Source organism: Rhinoraja longicauda, chromosome 12 (assembly GCF_053455715.1).
Source record: "Rhinoraja longicauda isolate Sanriku21f chromosome 12, sRhiLon1.1, whole genome shotgun sequence".
NCBI lineage: Eukaryota > Metazoa > Chordata > Chondrichthyes > Rajiformes > Arhynchobatidae > Rhinoraja > Rhinoraja longicauda.
Genome location: NC_135964.1, coordinates 37,616,854 through 37,641,978, shown reverse-complemented (window position 1 = coordinate 37,641,978; position 25,125 = coordinate 37,616,854). Strand labels below are relative to the sequence as shown.

The 25,125-nt window shown below is 39.4% G+C and overlaps 1 protein-coding gene across 1 annotated transcript; it reads left to right on the top strand.

Annotated features, from left to right (window-relative positions):
• The first annotated feature begins 191 nt into the window (after window positions 1–191).
• Window positions 192–19,853, top strand: pcnp (PEST proteolytic signal containing nuclear protein). Its single transcript, XM_078409508.1, has 5 exons — window positions 192–346; window positions 7,022–7,260; window positions 10,554–10,628; window positions 14,285–14,340; window positions 15,686–19,853. Exons 1-5 carry the CDS (start codon window positions 295–297, stop codon window positions 15,807–15,809), a joined length of 546 nt encoding a protein of 181 aa, XP_078265634.1. The 5' UTR covers window positions 192–294; the 3' UTR covers window positions 15,810–19,853.
• The last annotated feature ends 5,272 nt before the right edge of the window (window positions 19,854–25,125 follow it).

Here is a 25,125-nt window from a genome sequence, read left to right as displayed (position 1 = left end):
CCTTTCTCCAGAGAGTCTGCTGCCCTTCCAGCTGAGTTGCTCTAGCGTTTTGTGTCTATCTTATCTCCCTGTAGCTCGCACCCTCTAACTCAAGCATCACATATGCAATTTAGTAGATTGTGTTGGAATTGCTGAATTCGACCAGCAACATCTGCGCAAGGAATTCGAAATAGAAGCAAACTGGCGGCGTTTCAATGGCGCGCCGTCAGCAGCGCACCTACAATGCCATGGCGCCAGGAAGTGACATCTGCGCCCGCTCCCAGTGCGTTGCAGGCGGTTTTAAGTTGATTGAAAATGGCGGAGCAAACGAGCTTGGAGCAGGAGAAGCTGCAAGATGACGGTGCCGGTTCGTAATCTTTTACCCCACAGAGCGCGGCAGGATGTTCAATATTACATACACACACACTACCGCGTTAGCGAAGGAAAGAAAATCGTTTACAAAGCCCTTAACGCCCGATGGAGGCGGCTCTGCAGCCGGTGCGGGAGGGGGAGCAGGCGGGCCTCGAGCGGGCTCAGAGGCTAAAACTGTTTTACGCAACAACAAACTCGTCTAATTTGCAATGTTGACTTTAAAAACTCGCCTTTCAATTTTAAATCATTTAATGGGATTATGTTGAGGAAAGCAATTCTGTTAACGTTAGGAGGCCTCTGCTATCCGCGAACTTTAGATCTTCAATGATTGAGCTTTCTTTGACTCAAACTACCCCGAAATGACCCAGTTCAGGGACTGATTCTGACCTTGTCAATATGTCCAGATCTATTATAAAATAAAGTTAAATCCCTCAAACCAAGATGTTGGGGTTCGAGTGAAAATTTATCGAACCCAAGAATGAATAAAAAAACAGCATTTAAATTTTATTTACATATTTGGTGCTTGATATAATTTCTGCTGCACATTTAATGGCAGGTCTGATGTCTATTCTAATTTTTTTTCCAAAAGAAATGCAGCAACTGACTACGACCATTCCTTTTAGTGTGGTGTAAAGTGCAGCCCTCTGACTATAAGTTAAGATATGTTTAATATCAGTCTGAAGAAAGGTCTCGACCCAAAATATCACCCATTCCTTCTCTCCTGAGATGCTGCCTGACCTGTTGAGTTATTTCACATTTTTATAAATACCTTCAAGATATGTTTAATTGTAATTCAAATTATTCATTGTAATACCGTTCAATAATTTCAGCCATGATCTTAATCAGACAATGCTCAGAGGGCCAGAAGACCTACTCATGCTGTCTTTCTAATCTGATTTTCCTACTTAATGTCTTGATTTGGATTTTTTTTTCTCTTTTTATTGTTTTTGATTTGGTTCTAATTTGTGTTAAACTGCTTTGTTGAATAGAAACATCTTAATTATTTAATTGTTATGAAAGTATGCCCTAGTTTTCTTAGCATAGTAATTTTGTACATGGCATTGCCCTGGTCATACTAAAATTATTAATGAACAAATTAACTTCTCACCAAATAAAACATTTAATTTTTTAATCTTGCACTGTAAACATTGTGAGAAAATAAATAGGAACAGGAAGAGGCCATTTGGCCTCTTGAATTTGCACTGCCATTCAACAAGATTTCAGCTATTTTTTCCCCCATGGGTATTTTTGAGCTCTATCCCCACCTACATCCCTTGAATCCTTTAATATACAGATGTTATTCTGACTTGAATGTAATCAACTCAACTCAAAGGGAGAAAATTCCGAAGATTTGTCACTGCCTGGTGAAGAAATTTCTCAATCAAATCCAAAATGGCCACCTGTACTCCTGAATAATGACTCCCAAGTTCTAGAGAACTCAGTTCTGGGAAATGTTCTCCGTGCATGTACCCTCTGAAGGACCCGCTTAAGAATTTGGTATGTTTCAATGAGGTTACTTCTCATTCTTCTAATCTCTGAAGATGAATGGAAAGCAAATTAGCTCCATGGAAGGAAGCAGAGGGTAATGGTGGAAGGTTGCTTCTCAGACTGAATGCCTGACTAGTGATATGCCTCAGGGTTCGGTGCTGGGCCCGTTACTGTTTGTCATCTACATCAGTGATTTGGATGAGAACATACAGGGCAAGGTTAGCAAGTTTGCTGATGAATCAAAAGTTAGTGGTTTGCAGATAGTGAAGATGGTTGTGAACGATTGCAGCAGGATCTGAATCGATTGGCCAGGTGGGCGGAGGAATGGCTGATGGAATTTAATACAGAGAAATGTGAGATGTTGCATTTTGGGATGTCGAACAAGGGCAGGACCCACATAGTAAATGGTAGGCCTCTGGGTAGTGTTGTTGAGCAGAGGGATCTAGGAGTACAGGTGCATGGTTCCTTGAAGGTCGAGTCGCAGGTAGATAAGGTGGTCAAAAAGGCTTTTGGCACTTTGACCGTCATCAGTCAGATTATTGAGTATAGAAGTTGGGAGGTCATGTTGCAGTTGTATAAGACGTTGGTGAGACTGCATTTATAATATTGTGTTCAGGACTAGGCACCATGTTATAGGAAAGATATTGTCAAGCTTGAAAGGGTTCAGAAAATATTTACGAGGATGTTGCCAGGACTAGAGGGTGTGAGCAATAGGGAGAGTTTGAGTAGGCTGGACCTCTATTCCATGGACCACAGGAGGATGAGGGGAGATCTTGTAGAGGGATACAAAATTGTGAGAGGAATAGATGCACAGAGTCATTTGCCCAGAGTCGGGGAATCAAGGACATATGTTAAAGGAGAAGGGGAAAGATTTAACAGGAATCTGAGGAGTAACATTTTCACACAAAGGGTGGTGGGTGTATGGAACAAGCTGCCAGAGGAGGTAGTTGAGGCTGGGACTATCCCATCATTTAAGAAACAGTTGGACAGGTACGTGGATCGGACAGGTTTGGAGAGATATGGACCAAGCGCAAGCAAGTGGGACAAGTGTAACTGAGACATTGTTGGCTGGTGTGGGTGAGTTGGGCCGATGGGCCTGTTTCCACACTGTATCACTCTATGACTCTATCTGATAGAGATCTATCTGACTCAATCTCACTTCTCATGACATTCACATGATTACGATGAGGGGATTGAAGGCTTTGTGGCAAAGTTTGCGGATGATACGAAATTAGGTGGAGGGGCCGGTAGTGTAGAGAAAGCAGGGACTCTGCAGAAGGACTTGGACTTGGCAGAGAAGTGGCAGATGGGATATAGTGTAGCAAAGTGTGGTCATGCATTTTGGTAGTAGGAATAAAGGTGTTTACTGTTTTCTAAATGGGGTGAGATTCCAGAAATCGGAGGTGCAAAGGGACTTGGGAGTAATGGTGCAGAATCTCCCAAACGTTATTCTGCAAGTCGAATCGGTAGTAAAGAAAGCAAACTCAATGTTAGCATTTATTTTAAGAGAAATCTAAAAAAATCAAAAACAGAGATGCAATGTTGAGGCTCTATAGGCACTGCTGGTAAGGCTGCATTTGGAATATTGTGAGCAATTTTGGGCACCATATCTGAGGAAGGATGTGCTGGCTCTGGAGCGGGTCCAGATGAGGTTTACAAGAATGATCCCAGCAATTAGTGTGTTAACCTATGATGAGTTATTGTCGGCACTGGGCCGGCACTCGCTGGATTTTAGAAGAATGAGGGGGTACCTAATTGAAACATACAGAATAGTGAAAGGCGTGGATGTGGAGAGGATGTTTCCACTAGTGGGAGGGTCTAGGACTAGAGGTCATAGCCTCAGAATTAAAAGACGTTCTTTTAGGCAGGAGATGAGAAATTTATTTAGTCAGAGGGTGATGAATTTGTGGAATTCTTTGCCAATTCAGTGGATATTTTTAAGGCAGAGATAGATAGATTCTTGATTAGTACAGGTGTCAGAGGTTATGGGGAGAAGGCAGGAGAAGGGTTAGGAGGGAGAACTAAATGGGAAGGGTTAGGAGGCAGGCAGCCATGATTGAATGACGGAGTAGACTTGATGGGCCAAATAGCCTAATTGTACCCTTTTCCTTGTGACCTTATGACAGACCTGGCATGCCAAGAACCAGTCTGCTGAACCTTCGCTGCACTCTCCCTACAGCAAATGCATTACTTTTTTGAATGGTGAGACGACCAAAATTGTACTCGGTATTCTAGGTCTAGCTTCATCAGGCCTTGTATAACTAGGATTTCAGTACAAGAATTTCACCTTTATTGTTGTACTGAAAAAATCTTGTAGTAAAGGTCAATATATAATTTGCCTTCCTAATTGCCTGCTGCAGCTGCACGTTTGTCCACAATTTCTTATGTACAAGGACACCCGAGTCCCTTTGAAATAAATATTTCCCAATCTCTCAATTTAAAAAAAGACTCCACATTTCTGCTATTTTCTATCAAAGTGTAATCTCACATTTTTCCACAGCACTCAACCTGCCATGTTTTGCCTATTCAGCTTGTCTATAATTCCTTGAAGTCTGTTTGCAGTCTCACCATTCACATCCCATTTAGTTTTGTATCATTAACAAACTTGGAAGTATTAAATTTGGTCCCCTCACTCAAATCTTTGATATGGATTGTAAATACAGTAATTGGTACTGATCCTTTTTTTTAACCTGCTAATCGAAGAAGGACGCATTTATTCCCTCTCTTTTCTACCACGATGAACCAAATTTCCATGTGCTGTAAACTAGTTTACCAAGCTTCTGTGTGTAACTTTAAGCTTCTGAAAATCTAAATATCTCATCCTCTGGTTCCCTCTCATCTACTTTACTGATACATCTCAAAGAACTCCAGTAAATTAGTCAGACATAATCTCACTTTCTAATTTCTCCATGTTGACTCTGCACAATTTATTTAAGTGCCTTCCCATAATGTCCTTTATTGTAGTTCCAGCAATTTCCAACTACTGAAATCAGGCTAATAGTTTGGAAGTTCTTTGTTTCCTCTCCCTTTTTTAAATGACGGAGTCACATTTGCCACCCTCCAATCTGCAGGAATCAAAATCAATTACATTTTTCAAGATAATAACCAGAGCAACTTTCATTTCTATAGTCAGTTCTTTCAATACTCTGGGATGTACATCATTAGTCCTTGGATTTGTCAGGTTTCAGGCTTATTAACTTGTCCAGTAGTTTTTTTTAATTGGTACCATTTTTGTAATCTATATTCATTGCATGCATTGGTGATTTCATGTTTTGGCAACACAAAATGTCCAGTAGGACCAAATCGGTACTGGTGTTGTTTGAACAATAGCCTAGTATTATAAAGCAATCTTGGTATTGTTTTGTTATATTCAATTTTAGTACAATGTGCTTGAGAAAATTGCAGTGTTCACTTCACAGAAACACCTCCCCCAGTTCTCCCACCCCTCCCCCTTCCCAGTTCTCCCACCCGTCCCAGTTCTCCCACCCTCTCCCCCTTCCCAGTTCTCCCACTAGTCTTCCTGTCTCCGTAACTTCAGATAGTTCCGCTTTCCCCTCCCCCTTTCCAGTTCTCCCACTAGTCTTCCTGTCTCCGTAACTTCAGATAGTTCCTCTGTCCCTCTCGTTCCCTTCCCCCTTCCCAGTTCTCCCACTAGTCTTCCCTTCTTCTACTACATCCTATCTTTGTCCCGCCCCCTCCCCTGACATCAGTCTGAAGAAGAGTCTTGACCCGAATCGTCTCCCATTCCTTCTCTCCTAGATGCTGCCTGACCCGCTGAGTTACTCCAGCATTTTGTGTCTACTCACAGAAACAAATAGTTATTCGCAAACCAGTAACTTTTTTATCAGGACTGCTAATTTATACTTCCAGTTCTGTTTAATGGTAGTTGCCCATAGTTGCTACCTAGTCTGAATAAGTTTAGCGTTTAATGTTGCTTTCTTAGATTTCCAACATTCATAATTTTGGATTTGCTGTAGTATATTTTTGTTGTGCAAATTTGAAGTTATTTTTCAAATAAAGCATAGATTATATTCTGTTTAAAACTTTCAGTAATCTGTTGTGGAAGTCACAATTTTCTTATATCATATCAAAAAAATTATTGTCTTATACTATTAGTCTTGCAGAAAGAATCTAAGTGTGAATGGAGTGTCGGGGATTAGAGTCAAAAAATTTTTTGTTGTATTTTGTATGCTTTGTTTTTAAGTGTCCAATGTTGTATCCATTTCTGGCTGCTAATTAACACACCAAAGTAAAGGATGCTTGCTGGGCTCTTGGTTGTCTTGTTGAGAAACAGAGGGTATTTAATGTCAAACATGACATTGGGGCAAATAAAAGTAAGGCCCTTAAGCCTGTGCATTTATTCAAAGCATTTGAACTTGAAAAATATTTCTGCAAAATAAGGAAGAATTTGTTTTAAGCTAGAAAGTTCGAATTAAATTGAAAGTAATCACCTTTTAAAACAAAATTTTATATTATAGTAAATTGACATATGTAAAACCACTGAATCTTAAGTCTTTGACTGTTATTTACTATTTTGAATTTTGCCTCTAGAATTAGTATAGGCTAAATCAGATTTCAAATTAATTGTTGGAGATTCAAAAAATTATCTTATTTTAAATTTAATATCACTGGAACACGTGTATTCTGTTGGACAATGGAAAAATAAGGATCAAAGTTCATAAATGTAGAAAATTAAATCTCTGGAACTATAGCTACCTTTTATGAATGTTTCTTTTGGAATTACAGTTTATTCTGGCATTGCATTTGGTCGCCAGTTATATTAGGATGTTGCAATTGTGGCCATAAGTGTTCTCCCCCAACGTGGTTTAAAATGTAACATCAGAAAATCTACAAATTGAACAGTACTTGGTGAATGTATGCTCACTGAGGACCTTTTGGTCTACTAAAATCTGTACTGTTTTGGTCCTGTGAATTTTTTCTGGGGTCCAAGAAACAGGAGCACTGGATTAATCCTGCCCTGAAACTGAAATTTATAGTCTATCCATCTATGAAATGGTTTCTCAGAGCCTGCATCTACTATATCTGACAAACAGTGGAAGAGACTACTGGTTCAGTCAGTGCACAGCCGCAGAAGCTCCTTAAATTCTTATTGAGGTTGCTGCAATCGTCAAAGTGCTCGATAAAAGTATCTCATCTTGGTAAGTTGTTTCGACTCCACCAGGACCAGAAGAGAAGGCAGAGAAAACTGTGAAAACTAAGACTGTTTCTTCCAGTAATGAAGGAGAAAGTTCAAGTCGAAATGCAGAGAAAAGAGCAGCTGATGAGAAAGATCAAGATGACTCAGCTGCTGGGGATGCAAACAACAAACCCACTCCTGCAAAAGTGTCAAAAATTGGATTTTCGATAGGAAGTATAAATTTAAAGAAGCCAGCCCCAATATCCATCAAATTAGGAGCAAATGTAAGTAGTGATTTTATTTTTGTTTTTAATGTGTTGGGAAGATAGCTAATGATAATGGATATTTATCGCAGATTCATTGAATTTATTTAAATGAAGTAAATGGGGTGGCACCTTTGAAACGTGGGATATGCCTTGCCAAAAGTTCAGAATCAAATGGAACATAAACTGAAATCTGTATAACTCTGTTAGAAGAATACGACTTTAGAATGCAAATTAGAATAACACTTTTGAATGTCAAAACTATATTAACAGATTATATTGAGGACAAAAATGTCATTCTTTTTTGATATTCTAATATTCTTCTAATTAAATGGAATTATTCTAAGGCATGTGAACAGTGCAGAATTTAAAAGATGTTAATGTTCAAAGTATTCTTAGAATAGTCACGTTAGCTTTGGAATATAGTAATCTCCAGAATGTTTGTTAATGCTTTTAAGTAAAGCTTCACCAGTGCAGTTCCTGGACGTTAAACAATTCATAGTTTAAAAGGTAATTCTAGTAATAAACGTAAAGTTTAGAAAAAGCAAAAATAGGTAAGCAGTTAAATCAGGATAAAACATTACAATAATAACTTTATTACCTGAACATGATTCTGAAGCTGTAAATTCTTAATAGCTTTAAGCGGGATTATGGAGTTGAATATATGTGAATATTTTTGGTTTATTTTGTTATCATTCGCACAATGTTGCACTTAATATTCTTACAAAGTATGAAAACACAAGTTTGCATTTTAATCAGATTTTTGGTAGATTGTAAGGTTGCAAACAGTATAAAGTTTGGTCATTATAATAATGAAACGTTGCTAATTAAATAGCAGAATAAGACTATTCTGACCAGTTTGAAAGTTCTAACTTCAAAGCATCAATGTATGATTTGTCCCTCATTAGTAGAATTCTTCAATGTTAGATTGTTAGTATTCGGATTTGTTGTTGTGGATTGAGGTAGGGTGGAAATTTTCAACATTTTCTGAAAGGGCTGATTTTAGACGAATACCCTTTGGCTTTGGACTACCACTCTATTAGCCCCTAAAAATATCAAGGAATTCCACCACATGTTTGCCTAATGCCTGTTTATAATTTAACTCTTGAAGTTCCTATATCATTCTCATAAAGTTATTCTGCATTTCTCGAAGGCCATTATGTCCTTCCAAAAGCTCGCTTATACTTTTTTTAAAGTGGTCCAACCAGGACTTAATTAATATAGCTGTAACATAGCTTTTACTTCATTGTATTCTGATTTTCTACATATTAAATCCAATGTCCCACCCCCACTGTTTCTTTTCACCATTAGCAAGTACATTGTTCAGCCCTCTCTATGACTCCAAAATGGAGGACTTCATATTTGTGTTTCTGCCTGCTTCCTTTACATTGAAATTTACCTATCTCATTAAACTATTCTGCATTCCTCAAAGGCCATTATATCCATCCAAAGGCTCGCTTGTGCTCTTTTTAAAGTGGTCCAGCCAGGACTTAATTAATATAGCTGTAGCATAACTTTTACCCCATTGCTTTCCTGCTCTCTAGATATGAAATTTAATTTCCCACCTCCACTGTTAATTTTCACCATTAGCATGTATGTTGTTCAGCCCTCTCTATGGCGGATTTCATATTTTTTTGATTTTCATTTTCTGAACTACTTTGGGCTAAACATCACATTTATCCATATTCATCAGCATTTACAATTTCTCTCTTTACATCTAGATCTAATTGTACTTTTTCTCACCTAGGGTACAATCACTGCCACACAATTTTACCTGCAAACTTGCAGGCAGTTCTGTCATTGCCTTAATCCAGTTAATTAATAAGTATTCTTTCTGGGTATGAATTGGATGCAGAAATAGTAAGCTACATGGTAAATTGAGAAGGCTGTTATGAAAATATGTAATAGAATAAACAAAGGATATTATGGTGAACCATAAATAAACTGGATAGGTCTCAACTGGAGTTTTGTGTTTAATGGGGTGCCGCAAGGCTCAGTGCTGGGACCCCAGTTATTTACAATATATATATTAACGATTTAGACGAAGGAATTAAATGTAACATCTCCAAGTTTGCGGATGACACAAAGCTAAGTGACAGTGAACTGCGAGGAGGATGCAATCAGGCTGCAGGGTGACTTGGATAGGTTGGGTGAGTGGGCAGATGCATGGCAGATGCAGTATAATGTGAGTAAATGTGAAGGTTATCCAATTTGGTGGCAAGAACAAGAAGGCAGATTATTATCTGAATTAGAAAAAGGGTGCAATGAGACTTGGTTGTCCTTGTACACCAGTCACTGAAAGTAAGCATGCAGGCACAGCTGGCAATGAAGAAAGCAAATGGCATGTTGGCCTTCATAGCGAGATGATTTGAGTATCAGAACAAGGAGGCCCTACTGCAGTTGTACAGGGTCCTGGTGAGACCATACCTGGCGTATTGTGTGCAGTTTTGGTCTAATTTGAGGAAAGACATTCTTGTTATTGAGAGAGTGCAGCGTAGGTTCACAAGGTTAATTCCTGGGATGGTGGGACTGACATATGAAGAAAAAATGGATCGACTGGACTTGTATTCACTGGTATTTAGGTTGAGAGGGGATCTTATAGAAAAATATTAAATTCTTAATGGATTGGACAGACTAGATTAGATGCAGGAAAAATGTTCCTGATGTTGGGGAGTCCAGAACCAGGGATAACAGTGTAAGAATAAGGGATAGGCCATTTAGGACTGAGATGAGGAAAAACCTTTTCACCCAGAGAGTTGTGAATCTGGAATTCTCTGCCGCAGAAGGCAGTGGAGGCCAATTCAAGAGAATTGGCCTCCACTTCAAGTATTCAAGAGAGAGTTGGATCTAGCTCCGAGGGCTAACAGAATCAAGGGATATGGGGAGAAATCAGGAACAGGGTACTGATTTGGGATGATCAGCCACGATCATATTGATTGGCGGTGCTGGCTCGAAGGGCCGAATGGCCTACTCCTGCACCTATTTTCTATGTTTCTATTTTTATGCCATATCTTGTGAATAATGCCAGGATCTTAGAGAGGATGCAAAAGGACTTTATTCAATTGGTGTCAGGATGACTGATTATGATTAGGAATGACTGAGCTAGGTTACCCTCTTTGGAAGAGGGAAACTTCATTTGTTCAAAAAATTGAAGTGTTCAAAATTATTTACAGATTTGATTAATAAGGAGAAACGGCTTCCAATGGTAAAGGAGCCAGTAACCAGAGGTTACCATAGTCTTACTATAATGTGTCCAATTTCTATAAAAGCTAAATGCTAGCATTAATTCATGTCAATTCTATTAATGTCCCCAGAAACCAAAAGAAAATCCACCCGTCCTGGCTCCAAAGAAGCCTTCAGTTGCTGCAGTCTTTAATGAAGATGATGATGTAAGTAAAAAAACAAACTAATTCTGTATTGTGAGACAATGGCATCAAGCCTGTAAATATGTGTGAGAAAGTAAGAGAATTATATAAATGAAGCTTATTTAAAATCGCAGAAATGGAATGAAGCACACACAGTACCAATAAAAGTATTCCATGGCTTAGGACTGAAGTTGAAATCAGATTCTATTATTTGAGCTCATGTAAAAACAGAATCAAGAAATAGCCATTTAATCCCTGCTGCCTTCTTCACCATTCAGTACAATTGTGGCTGATCTTTTACCTCAGCTGCACTTTGATATGCTTCATTTCTAAAAAAAACTTCCCGATGTATGCTTTGAATATACTCAACACCTGAATCTCCACAGCCCTCCCGGCTAGAATGGTCAATGCTTTATCATTGAGAGTGACAATGAAAACTTAAGAAATACATTATTTGGTTGACGAGGTGGAAGCTTGTAAATGTCTGTTTTAATGAGAACATTCCTCCTTCTAAACACACAATCTTTCTTTGAGCAATAAAGAATGATCAGCCATGATCACATTGAATGGTGGTGCTGGCTTGAAGGGCCGAATGGCCTACTCCTGCACCTATTGTCTATTGTCTATTATCTCCACATACTAGAAATCATTCTAGTAAATCTTTGATACTGTTCCACCTCCTCTGCCAAATAATGTATTTCTTTTGTAAAGTGATCAATCCTGTACACAATGTAGTACATATGATCTTACCAGTGGTCTATATAAGTGGTGCAAAACATTAATACGCTTTTATTTAAATATTGCAATAAAGATCAGCATCTCATTTATCTTCCCACTTGCCTGCTGCATCTGCATGTTATCTTCAGTGATTTATATATGACATCTTTCAGATCACTATCTTTAAATCTCTCAGCATTGTTTTTCTCTTTGTTATATCAAGATGAATGACCTCATATTTATACAGTTTAGTTTATTGTCACATGTACCGAGGTATAGTGAAAAGCTTTTGTTGCGTGCTATCCAGTCAGCAAAAAGACAATACATGATTACAAACGAGCCATTTACAGTGTATACATGATAAGGGAATAACGTTTAGTACAAAGTAAAGCCAGCAAAATCCAATCAAGGATTGTCCAAGGGTCATCAAGGAGGTAGATAATAATTCAGCACTGCTTTATGGTTGTGGTAGGATGATTCAGTTGCCTGATAACAGCTGGGAAGAAACTGTCCCTGAATCTGGAGGTGTGCGTTTTCACACTTATTTATATGTTATATTCCATCCTAGCTTATTCATTTAACCTCACTATATGCTCGGATATATGTCTGCATATGTCTCACAACAACTCGTTGAAACTTTTTTTATTTCATTGTCATACTGTGGATTCATATGAATAAGATCCTGTGACTGGGAACAAATTCAACAACTTATGCTGAGGATAGATAAATATTGATCGAAACACATGGGAGAGATGCTTTGATTTGCCCTAGAATATTTTCCATTCAATTCAATATGAAGATGGGTCACTCTGGTTCATTTTTAAATTGATGTCTGAACCTAACATAGCGGATTTTATATTTAGATGTCTGTGGTAAAGAAAAAGCATAATTGGTTGACAACTTTAAAGTTATACTTCAAGGTTCTTTTTTTCTTAAACTCAAAAATTTAAATGTACTTGTTTGGGGCATAATTCATTCCGGAGTGGATTTCCCAAATGACCAGTGAAGTTTTTTTTGTTATATGTACACTTTCCAGCATTTTCATGAAAATATTTCATACCAGAAGAGCTTAAACCTTTTGTTTTCATTGAGCTAAAGCTGATTGATCAATTGGCATACTAAGCAGAATCGATTTCTTACAGGGCCTGATTAGTTTTAAAAATAGTGGACCTCATTAATAGACAATAGACAATAGGTGCAGGAGTAGGCCATTCGGCCCTTCGAGCCAGCACCGCCATTCAATGTGATCATGGCTGATCATTCTCAATCAGTACCCCATTCCTGCTTTCTCCCCACACCCCCTGACTCCACTATCCTTAAGAGCTCTATCTAGCTCTCTCTTGAATGTATTCAGAGAATTGGCCTCCACTGCCCTCTGAGGCAGAGAATTCCACAGATTCACAACTCTCTGACGAAAAAAGTTTTTCCTCATCTCTGTTCTAAACGGCCTACCCCTTATTCTTAAACTGTGGCCCCTGGTTCTGGACTCCCCCAACATTGGGAACATGTTTCCTGCCTCTAACATGTCCAACCCCTTAATAATCTTATACGTTTCGATAAGATCCCCTCTCATCCTTCTAAATTCCAGTGTATACAAACCTAGTCGCTCCAGTCTTTCAACATATGACAGTCCCGCCATTCCGGGAATTAACCTAGTAAACCTACGCCGCACGCCCTCAATAGCAAGAATATCCTTCCTCAAATTTGGAGACCAAAACTGCACACAGTACTCCAGGTGCGGTCTCACTAGGGCCCTGTACAACTGCAGAAGGCCCTCTTTGCTCCTATACTCAACTCCTCTTGTTATGAAGGCCAACATTCCATTGGCTTTCTTCACTGCCTGCTGTACCTGCATGCTTCCTTTCAGTGACTGATGCACTAAGACACCCAGATCACGTTGTACGTCCCCTTTTCCTAACTTGACACCATTCAAATAATAATCTGCCTTCCTATTCTTACCACCAAAGTGGATAACCTCACACTTATCCACATTAAACTGCATCTGCCATACATCCGCCCACTCACACAACCTGTCCAAGTCACCCTGCAACCTCATAGCATCTTCCTCACAGTTCACACTGCCACCTAGCTTTGTATCATCGGCAAATTTGCTAATGGTACTTTTAATCCCATCATCCAAGTCATTGATGTATATTGTAAATAGCTGCGGTCCCAACACCGAGCCTTGCGGTACCCCACTAGTCACTACCTGCCATTCTGAAAGGGACCCATTTATCCCCACTCTTTGCTTTCTGTCTGTCAACCAACTTTCTATCCATGTCAGTACCCTACCTCCAATACCATGTGCTCTAATTTTGCCCACCAATCTCCTATGTGGGACCTTGTCGAAGGCTTTCTGAAAGTCGAGGTACACCACATCCACTGGCTCTCCCCTGTCAATTTTTCTAGTTACATCCTCAAAAAATTCCAGTAGATTGGACTGTACGAATCCTGCAAGAGTGCAGCATTTCACTTGGGTCATTTATAAGATTAGAAGTTTTGTGTCAATAATTTGAACACTCAATTCTTGCAACTTTATAAAAATTTACGGATTGACTTAATAGCAGAACAACACAGGAACAGGCCTTTCAGCCCACGATGTTTGTGCCGAATATGCAGTCTATTTTTCTCCATTCTTTACATATTAATGTACCTATCTAAAAGCCTTTTACAAGTCACAATCATAATTGCTTCCTCCATGCGTTCCAGGCACCTACCACTCTGTAATGAAACTAGCCCCACACATCCCTTTTAAACTTCCCCCTCTGACTTTACAGCTGTGCCCACTAGCATTGGACATTTTCACCTTGGGGGGGAAAAAGTTCTGACTGTCTTCCTCATGTATGCCTCTTAATTTTATCAATCAGGTCTGCTCTTGGCCTCTGACGCTCCTGGCAATCCAGGTAAGAAACGTAACATTTGTAAAGAAGATTATTTTAATGGACCTATTTTCATGCTTACAGAGTGAACCAGAAGAAATGCCCCCAGAAGCAAAAATGCGCATGAAGAACATGGGAAGGTAGGGTTTAGAAATTTCATTTTTTATAATTCAATCCTCAATGTTACATCATGTTACACATTGTTGTCTATCAGTTTGATATTGCTAAGAAGCTGTCTTAGGGGTTATAGTTGTTGGGGTTTTTCTTGCATTGAGATAAATTAAGATATTCTCTTAATCGCAGAACCAAAGAGGTGGACTGTGAAAGATTATTAGACGGGCGTGGACCCATTGGGTCCAAATCTCTCCTGCGGGCGCAGCAACCCCCGTTGGGTGCAAACTTCTCCTGCAAGCAACCCTCCCCCAACTGATCCAAAACTCTCCTGCAGGCGTGGTAACCCCCATTGGGTGCAAGCTTCTCCTGCGGGCCCGGTAACCCTCCCCCAACTGACGATCCGTGAAGGGGAGAGGGAGCCACTCACCTCGCCCCCGGGCGGCCATCGCGAGCTGTGGACCCATTGGGAGGAAACCTCTCCTGCAGCGGCAGCTCAGTGGCCAGGCCATCTTGCTTGACCTGCCGCAGCGATGCACCACGGGAGGAAGGTCAGGCACAGGGCACGGTGGGATGGGCACCGGTCCTCCTGGTGGGGTGGGGGGCGCATTTATTACGGTTTCAGCTTGACTGCTCAGCCCCCCCCCCCCCCCATTGGCCGTCATTCTGGCAGTTCCTGCCCCCGGCGGCCGTCACTCGAGAGGGTCCCATTGTAATGTCGAACGCGGCTGATGGCCAGAGAAATGGAAAAGTAATTTTTTAAAATAAAATGTCAATAACTTTAAAAATATAACACCACTTTGAATGAAACTTCATCCAATCCACCCCGGAACAATGGTGAGTAAGGTGGGCCTAAAATTGTCATGCTATCGTGTACCGTTTTGGCTGTATTTCGGGATCAAGCAAACTGACAAACCAACAAACTAACAAGATGAGAGCTTCAGTAATATAATATATATATAGATGGCTCCAGCATCTTGAAAAATTATCATTAAAGAATCAGTTAATTTTTTAGAAAGAAATTAGGTTTTACTTTTCAGCAGAATTTGGGAATGATTGCCTGAGCCTTGTGTCTCAGCACTGTGTGACTGCACCACCTGCTGCGGTCCTCTAATTGACAGCCCTTCCTAGGGGCTTGCACATTGCCTTGACGATTCACTCTACATAGATCCATACAGTTTTCATAGCTATGGGAGTGCTCAACTCTCAACGAGATGGGGAGGGGTGTTCAACTTACAGTTCTTGCATTTTTTAAATAATGTTGATGTTCGTTTGGCATGATTTAAAGTAGGAAACTTAGCAAAGTTCTTTTAAAGTGATCCATTATAAACTACTAGGTTGGTCCATTTGGTTATTTGTATCCTCTCTGTGCAGGGAAACACCAACATCAGCAGGACCCAATTCTTTCAACAAAGGAAAACAAGGGTTTTCTGACAACCAGAGGTTATGGGAACGGAAAATGAAGAGTCAACTACGGAATTTTGGAGATGATGACTAAATGACCAGAATTAAATAAAATTGAGAGATGGAATAGAAATGTAGGGATTAACAAATGTTTAAAACCCTTCAGATTGCTTTGAAATGGAAACCATTCAATGATGGGTGTATAATGTACACTTAAAAACTTTCTCACTATAAATTGTAACGAGTGCAATGTGTTTAGTAAACATTGATACAAACGGCAGAATATTCTGCCAGAAGTTGATATTTAGATTTTGTCATTTTTCATAGCTACCATGGATTTGTTTTTAGAGTGTTACAGTGTGCTATTTGGTTTTGGAGTGCTGTAAACTAAAATATCTTTAAATCAGTACATAACAGTAGCAAGGAAGAGTTTAATTTTCACAATGTTTAAAAAGTTCATGATTGTTAACTGCAGAGCTCTTGAGAACAGTTTTATGCTTCAGATTGGGGAAAAACATTTTTGTTTTGAGCTGTTTTAATTGTGCAAGTATTTAAAAATTACCCTTATTAGCATTTATATTTCACAATGCAACATTACTTCCCAGAGAAAGGATGGGCTAGTGATACATTCCTAAGTTGTGTATAAACATAAATAGGCATGAAATCATTGAGTATTGGAATGACACAGGAGAAATGCACATATTCATGTTCCAATCTTAATCCAGATTATTATCAATAGGGGGGTCATAATTTAAAATACATGAATAACTTTGCATTTAACATACCTGTTCAGAGTATGGTGAATATCGTCATTCCTATTCCCATCAGAAATGTATGCAGCAAAATAGGCACCAAAACAATTGGCAGGGCAGTGATATTGGGAATTCAATGCTACAATTAAAAATTAAAATTACCAATGAAATTGAATCAGTTGGCCATAACTTTGCTGAAACATTTATTATCCTAACCATTGCATTGAAAAGTTTAGAATTTGTTGCGTTGAACAACAGCGATAATAGTAAATTACAAGGAAGAATAGAGTTACCGATCTAGTCTACTTAGGAGATTTACCATTGTTAATTCAAATCATTCAAGCCATTGAACACTCATCTTCTGAGCTCTGGCTGTTTTGCTAAGATTGGCAAATTTAGGCATTTGCTCTATTCTGTTTTTTTTGTCATTTCACCTTATGGTCTGAGATCAAGCATTCCAGTCATATCTTTATACTCGCCCTTCATAAAGCCTATCAAAGTTGATCACTGGCACGCTTTATTCAGAGATTTACTCTGCTTTCTTCCATGTCAGCTTATTTTTCAGTTGTATAAATGTATCAGAAATATTTTTAAAATCAAGGGAAAGTGCTGCATTATCTCAAACCTAAATGCTGTAAATGGATTTAGTACTTGTACATAGTGGTTATGTAATGTTCCAATCCTAATGTCATTAGACTGGGCCTTCAAGACTTTTGCCGAGTGAAAAAAAGCTTTCCACCAAATCTGCTACTCTTTTTTGATTGATTTTAAGTGTTTAACACTGTAATTGGCAAATAATAGATATATCTTCCCTTTACAACCTGTATATTAGAGGCGATAGACAATTGTTTCCATTTCTCACTGTCCAGAATTCTGTAAATATAATTAAATTTAGACAGCTTTATTCATGCAATAATCTTTCTTGTTAAAAATAATTTTAGTGACTTATACCCAAACTAATGCTGTAAATGGCTCGGTTAGTGCAAGGAATATTTTGCACAACTAGTGGTTCACTGTGATGTCCAAAATTAATTTTGTTGAGAAAGTTGCTTCTTTACATTTAAAGGTAAGAATATCCAAGTTTTTTAGGAAGTTTATTCATATCTCATTAATTCAAAAGCACAGCTACGTTAATTTTCATTATCTGCGACCTCGGAGACCTATAACTTTTCTGAATGTAGCAGTTCTTGCTGTTAGCCATGCTATTGGTCATTTTGTCAACTAAATATAGTCTGAGTGAGATTGTGCAGTCAACGTTGCACTGGATAATTTGGGCACTGTAGCCTGATTTGAGATGTTAGTTGTAAAATTGTGATAGGTTCAGAATTTGCAGGGAGGCTAAGAAATCAGCAAAAGATTCTCGTTATTCAGTGGCTTTAGGGTTGGCAGAATCTATTGTTGGTGTCTTATGAAGAAGATATCAGACAAATGAGTGATACACTCTGACCAACCTGCCACCAGGCTTGCATGTGAGGAATTGAGCCTTTAATTGATATTGGAGATTTGCAAAGGCCATATCTTTTTGCATGAAATATTTCCTATTAACTGACGGAGCGGGAAAGGAAATTAACTTTTTTCCCCCTCGTGACATCCAAGTGTGCTCTACTCCCCTCGGGCAGATGAAAAAAATACATTCCTTAGTGTAAAATTTGTGCTGCTATGGAAGTTTCCCTAAATTGAGTAACTTGAATATGATGGAAAATATCTTAAATTTATATTTTTTCAGTTGGAATTGGAGAAATAATTTTGAACAAAAGCTCTCCATTATCGATAGGTGCTTTAGTGGATTTCAGATGATTATTGTCATGAACCCTTTGTGTCAATGTCAAGCCTAGAAAGGAACTGGTGAAGTTGTGAAGTAGCTTACAGTTGAGACTTGAATAAGGAAGGTTGCTTAGGACCTGTGGAGGGGGGAAAAAAAGTATAGGTACAAAATTAAAACCTGCCCTTTCCATGGCCAATGAAAACCTAGCCTTTTCCATATCTGGCCAAAGCAGCACCGTGAGTATAAATTACACACGCAGGCAAGTGTAATAGACATTCATGTACACCCTCAAGGCTTGGGTTAGGTAGCCAAGCTCTACAACAAGGAGAGGAGGGAAAAATAGATTGCAAAGCCACAGTAATTTCTTATTTGCTTCCGTTCAATTTTTAGCAAACAGACTGGTGTTGAAGTATCAAAGGAGGTAGAATGTGAGGGTGCACTTCAATTTTATTTTGCTTTTTCAGCGACTTTATATCAAAACTTTTCTAATCCAATCAAGCTCGAAGCGGTTCAAAAATGTTAAGTGACATTGCTTTTTCAGGTACATTCTTTTTAAATCAGTACATCTGCTATGCACAGGAGCTTCATTATGGCCAACTGCATTGGTTCAAATTTTCATTATTGGTTTTCATCATTTACTGGCAGAATGAACTGACTGCTTAAACTTAGAAGGTTGGAATTCAGGTTTAGAGATCTTAACCAAACACTAACATGATTTTTGTGTAACTTATCCAACTTACTATGTGTTGAGTGTTGAACCACACATCACTATCTGTGGTACATTGCTGAGCATAGATTATTTCAAAACTTTATCACAAGTTTGCTTTCATGGGGCTCTTTGATTTAGCCTGAGAGAAAAAGTGAGTTTATAAAATTGTTGAAAAACATCTTTGTAATTTACCTATACATTCTAAAAACAGCTAGGTTAGAAATACAATTTGCACACTTGCATTCAAAGTAAACAATATACAGGAGTATTTTTGAACATTGTGATTCTTGATCACATTTTACTTTGATTTTCATTTTACTAGATAGCAGGCAGAATATTTTAAACTTTGCAGCAGTTAGTGAATTAAAATAATGTAAAATTAGCAATTTATTTCAAGTGACTGGCTGTTTGAAGAAAGCTTTTTAAATGGCCAAGGCCTATTTAAAAATAATACTTGCCATGTTTCATTAATCCCATTATTTGCCTTCAGTTATTTCTTCTATCCCAGAAACTATCTATGATTTCTTGATTATTGGGACATCCAAGCTGCCTTTTGAAATATTTTGTGGTCATTGCTGCAGCAAAGTAGTGAAATAATTGCTGACTTATCAAGATTATCCTTTCTCCCTGTGAGAACTGCCCTCCTAATGGCCAAAATAAATTCAAGAACTTCAAGCAGTAAATCACAGGTGCAGATGTAGATCCTGTGCAGGATTTGAATGTTAAAGCTTGCTGTATTTTCAGATGTTAGAATTGTTTTCTTCATCTGTAAGCCTTGTGCTGTATATATTTAAAGAAAAGGCTTCTTGTCTGTTTACTTATGAGGTTGTTTTGTTAAGGAAATGTGATTTTTATTGTACTGAAAACGTCAAACTTTGCAGGTTGGGCAGGGAAAATAAAATGCTTTCTGGATCAGTAGTTATTGTTAAATATTTTAATGTGAATTAATGAGTTCTATGAAAATATGCTAAATACCTAGGGCTTTGGGAAATGCAATCCCATAGAAAATAGGTGCAGGAGGAGGACATTTGGCCTTTCGAGCAGCACTGCCAGTCATTGTGATCATGGCTGATCATCTACAATCAGTAACCTGTGCCTGCCTTCTCCCCATATCCCTTGATTCCACTAGCCCCTAGAGCTCTATCTAACTCTTTTAAATTCATCCAGTGAATTGGCCTCCCCTGCCTTCTGCGATAGAGAATTCCACAAATTCACAACTCTGGGTGAAAAAGTTTCTTCTCACCTCAGTTTTAAATGACCTTCCCTTTATTCTTAGACTGTCCCCTGGTTCTGGACTCTCCTAACATGGGGAACATTTTTCCTGCATCTAGCTTGTCCAGTCCTTTTATAATTTTATACATCTGTATAAGATCCCCTCTCATCCTTCTAAACTCCAGTGAATACAAGCCTAGTCTTTCTAATCTTTCCTCAAATGACAGTCCCTCCATCCCAGGGTTTAACCTCGTGAACCTAGGCTGCACTGCCTCAATAGCAAGGAAGTCCTCAAATTAGGAGACCAAAACTGCACACAATACTCCACATGTGGTCTCACCGAGCCCTATACAACTGCAGAAGGACTTCTTTGCTCCTGTACTCAAATCCTCTCGTGAAGGCCAACATGCCATTAGCTTTCTTCACTGCCTACTGTACCTGCACGCTTACTTTCAGTGACTGGTGTACATGGACACCAAGGTCTCATTGCACTTCCCCTTTACCTAATCTGACACTATTGAGATAATAATCTGCTTCCTTATTTTTACCGCCAAACCGGATAACCTCACATTTATCTACATTATTTTAGATTTAGAGATACAGCGCAGAAACAGGCCCTTCGGCCCACCGGGTCCGCGCCGCCCAGCGATCCCCACTGTGCACCTTTTATACTGCATCTGCCCACTCACTCAACTTGTACAAGTCACCCTGCAACCTCCTAACATCCTCTTTGCAGTTCACAGTCACCCAGCTTTGTGTCATCCGCAAACTTCCTTGTGTTACTTCTAATTCCATCATCCAAATCATTAATCATTAATATATATTGTAAATAGTTGCGGCCCCAGCACCGTGCCTTGCGGCACTCCAGTCTCCACTGCCTGCCATTCTGAAAAGGACCAGTTTATTCCTACTCTTTGCTTCCTGTCTGCCAACCAATTCTCTATCCATGTCAATACCCTACCCCCAATACCATATGCTCTTAATTTTGCTCACCAACCTCCCGTGTGGAACCTTATCAAAAGCTTTCTGAAAGTCTAGATACATCTTTCCTGTTCTGCATTATCATTTTATTTTGCTGCATTTCTGCACCATGGTATAATTTACAACTGACAATGAACAACCCAACATGATGCAGAAGCACATACAATCAATTGATAACATGAAACACAGACAGCAATTAAGGTCAGGATCAAAACTAGGCCCCTGGAGCTGTGAGGCAGAGCTAGCTACTGTGCCATCCATATCCTGCCTTATCTTTCCAAATATGGCTTTATATGTGGAAAATCATGTTTCTCAAATGAATTTTCTAAAGCTTTAACAGGATTGGGACTTTAGCAAGGTCATTGACAAGATCCCACATAATAGGCTAGTTTAGAAGGTTAAGATTCCATGCAGTCCAGCCGAGTGAACCAATTAGACACAAATTTGATTGGTGATACGAGTAAGCAGGTGCTAGTGGGGAGTTATTTTTTTAGACAGGAGGCCTGTAACCAGCAGTTTAACACAGAGTTCAATGCTGAGTCCACTATTGTTTGTCATTCATATTGATTTGGATGGGAATGTAGTTGGCGTAGTAAGTTCTGGATGACACCAAAATTGATTGTATGGTCGACAGTAAAGAAGGTCATCGAAGATTGCAACAGGATCTTGATGAACTGGGAAATTGGGCCAAGGAATGGCAGATGGAATTTGACCAGTGTATTTTGTAAGGATTTGGCAGGACATAGTAAATAGTAAGGCCCTAGAGAGTGTTGTAGAACAGGTGTCTGGTTATTGGGAGAAGGCAGGAGAATGGGGTTAGAAAGGAGAGATACATCAGCCATAATTGAATGGTGGAGCAGAGGATTGGCCGAATGGCCTAATTCTGCTCCTATCACTTATGACCTTCTAAAAGAGATCTCGGTACAGGTACATCATTCCCTGAAAGTGGCATCATGTGAATATGGAGGTGAAAAAGATATTACCAGGATGGGAGGCTTTTGTGGTATAAGGATAGACTGGGACTTTTTTCCCCCTGGAACAGAGAAGGTAGATTGTCATGGCTGTAGGCGTTCTCACTAATTCTGCTCTGCCATTCAGTAAGATCACAGACATTCCACAGTATTGGTTCTCTAAACTGCACCTTATATCACTATAATTGTAGAGGACCTACAGGTCTCAAGCACAGAATTCCAATGATTAATAAAGGGGTAGTTCTTCCACTGCTCTGACCTTTCTGGTACTAATTAACGCTAATTCTTCCAGGATGGTGCCACTCCCAGCACTTGGACATGCTGGAGTGCTGTGTAGAAACATCTGATAGTTGCCTCAAGAGATATATATCACTACTATAAATGTAGTCTCTGACTGAAATTTACGTGCAAATTACCCTCCAGCCTCATTTCCAGACTTCCATTCCACTTTCCTGCACATTGTGGTCAATAAACTTGTTTTTTTTAAAAGTACCATCAAATATTTAAATGTGTTTTTTTCAGCTGTGGGCACACTTCATATCATCATATCATATCATATATATACAGCGCGGAAACAGGCCTTTTCGGCCCACCAAGTCCGCGCCGCCCAGCGATCCCCGTACATTAACACTATCCTACACCCACTAGGGACAATTTTTTACATTTACCCAGCCAATTAACCTACAAACCTGTACGTCTTTGGAGTGTGGGAGGAAACCGAAGATCTCGGAGAAAACCCACGCAGGTCACGGGGAGAACGTACAAACTCCTTACAGTGCAGCACCCGTAGTCAGGATCGAACCTGAGTCTCCGGCGCTGCATTCGCTGTAAAGCAGCAACTCTACCGCTGCGCTACCGTGCCGCCCTATCAGTCAACAATCACTCCTTTCCTCAACAGTACCATGTATTTCAAAAATAAGTCATATTTGTAAGAGGTGGGGGGGGGGGGGGGGGGGGAAGCCACCTATATGGGTTGCTATTTATTGATACAGGGAATTGGGATTTAGCTATGTCGTCATTGACTTTGCCGACTAAGCCTGGAAAGGGCAAGAAAATGTCACTAAACTTTCAATTGGTTTGTATGATTGAGCCTTCATAAATACAGTGCCCAATGTCTGGGACAAAGACCCATCATTTATTTATTTGCCTCTGTACTCCACAATCTGAGATTTGTAATAGAAAAAATCACATGTGGTTAAAGTACACATTGTCAGATTTTATTAAAGGCCATCTTTATACATTTTGGTTTCACCATGTAGAAATTACAGCTGTGTTTATACATAGTCCCTCCATTTCAGGGCACCATAATGTTTGGGACACAAAATGCTGGAATAACTCAGCGGGTCAGGCAGCATCTCGGGAGAGTAGGAATGGGTGACGTTTCGGGCAAAGACCCGTCTATGTTTGGGACACATGGGTTCACAGGTGTTTGTACTTGCTCAGGTGTGTTTAATTGCTTCCTCAATGCAGGTATAAAAGAGCTCTCAGCACCTAGTCTTTCCTCTAGTCTTCCAGTCTTTCCATCACCTTTGGAAACTTATTGCTGTTTATCAACACGAGGACCAAAGTTGTGCCAATGAAAGTCGAAGAAGCCATTTATAAGACAGAAACAAAAATAAAACTGTTAGAGACATCAGCCAAACCTTAGCCGTACCAAAATCAACTGTTTGGAACATCATTAAGAAGAAAGAGAGCACTGCTGAGCTTACTAATCACAAAGGGACTGGCAAGCCAAGGAAGATCGCCACAGCTGATGACAGAAAAATTTCTCTATAATAAAGAAAAATCCCCAAACATCTGTCCGACAGATCAGAAACACTCTTCAGGAGTCAGGTGTGGATTTGTCAATGACCACTGCCCTCAGAAGACCATGAACGGAAATACAAAGGCAACTGCAAGATGCAAACCACTGGTTAGCCGCAAAAATAGGATGATCAGGTTACAGTTTGCCAAGAAAAGAGCAACCAGTTTTGGAAAAAGATCTTGTGGACAGATGAGACAAAGATTAACTTATATCAGAGTGATGGCAAGAGCAAAGTATGGAGGAGAGAAGGAACTGCCCAAGATCCAAAGCATACCACCTCATCTGTGAAACACGGTGGTGGGGGTGTTATGGCCTAGACATGTATGGCTGCTGAAGGTACTGGCTCACTTATCTTCATTGGTGATACAACTGCTGATGGTAGTAGCATAATGAATTCGGGTGTATAGACACATCCTATCTGCTCAAGTTCAAACAAATGCCTCAAAACTCATTGGCCGGTGGTTCAAAGTACAGCAATACAATGGATCCCAAACATACTGCTAAAGCAACAAAGGAGTTTTTCAAAGCTAAAAAAATGTCCAATTCTTAAGTGGCCAAGTCAATCGCCCAATCTGAATCCAACTGAGCATGCCTTTTATATGCTGAAGAGAAAACTGAAGGGGACTAGCCCCCAAAACAAGCATAAACTAAAGATGGCTGCAATGACACCCTGGTGATGTACATGAAACGCAGACTTCAGTCATTACATGCAAAGGATATGCAACAAAATACTATTTACTTTGCTCTTGCCATCACTCTGATACAAGTTAATCTTTGTCTCATACTATACATGACTATTTTCATTTACATGACATTGCTGTGTCCCAAACATTATGTTGCCCTGAAATGGGGGGACTATGTATAAATACTGCTGTAATTTCTACATGGAAAAATGCAAAATGTATAAAAATAGCCTTTATTAAAATCTGACAATGCACTTTAACATATGATTTTTTTCTATTCCAAATCTCAAATTGTGGGGTACAGAGGCAAATAAATGATGGGTCTTTGTCCCAAACATTATGGTGGGCACTGTACCTTTTATTCTTTTTCTAAACTGGTCTAAAGTTGGACTCCTCATGGAGATCTGTGAGACCCGACCAGAGCCATAATAACAATTATGGAATCCACCCACTGAAACTGAAGTGCTGTAAGGGATTAAAATAAAAGGCATGTTTTAATGTGTTATGGTAGTTAGTGTTAAATTGTATATATA

Bases quoted from the DNA above. Each gene is read 5' to 3' on its own strand.
- pcnp (XM_078409508.1), top strand. From the start codon at position 295: ATGGCGGAGCAAACGAGCTTGGAGCAGGAGAAGCTGCAAGATGACGGT. The intron at 347-7,021 runs GTTCGTAATCTT...CGACTCCACCAG, and splicing joins GCTGCAAGATGACGGTGCCG to GACCAGAAGAGAAGGCAGAG. The intron at 14,341-15,685 runs GTAGGGTTTAGA...CTCTCTGTGCAG, and splicing joins CGCATGAAGAACATGGGAAG to GGAAACACCAACATCAGCAG.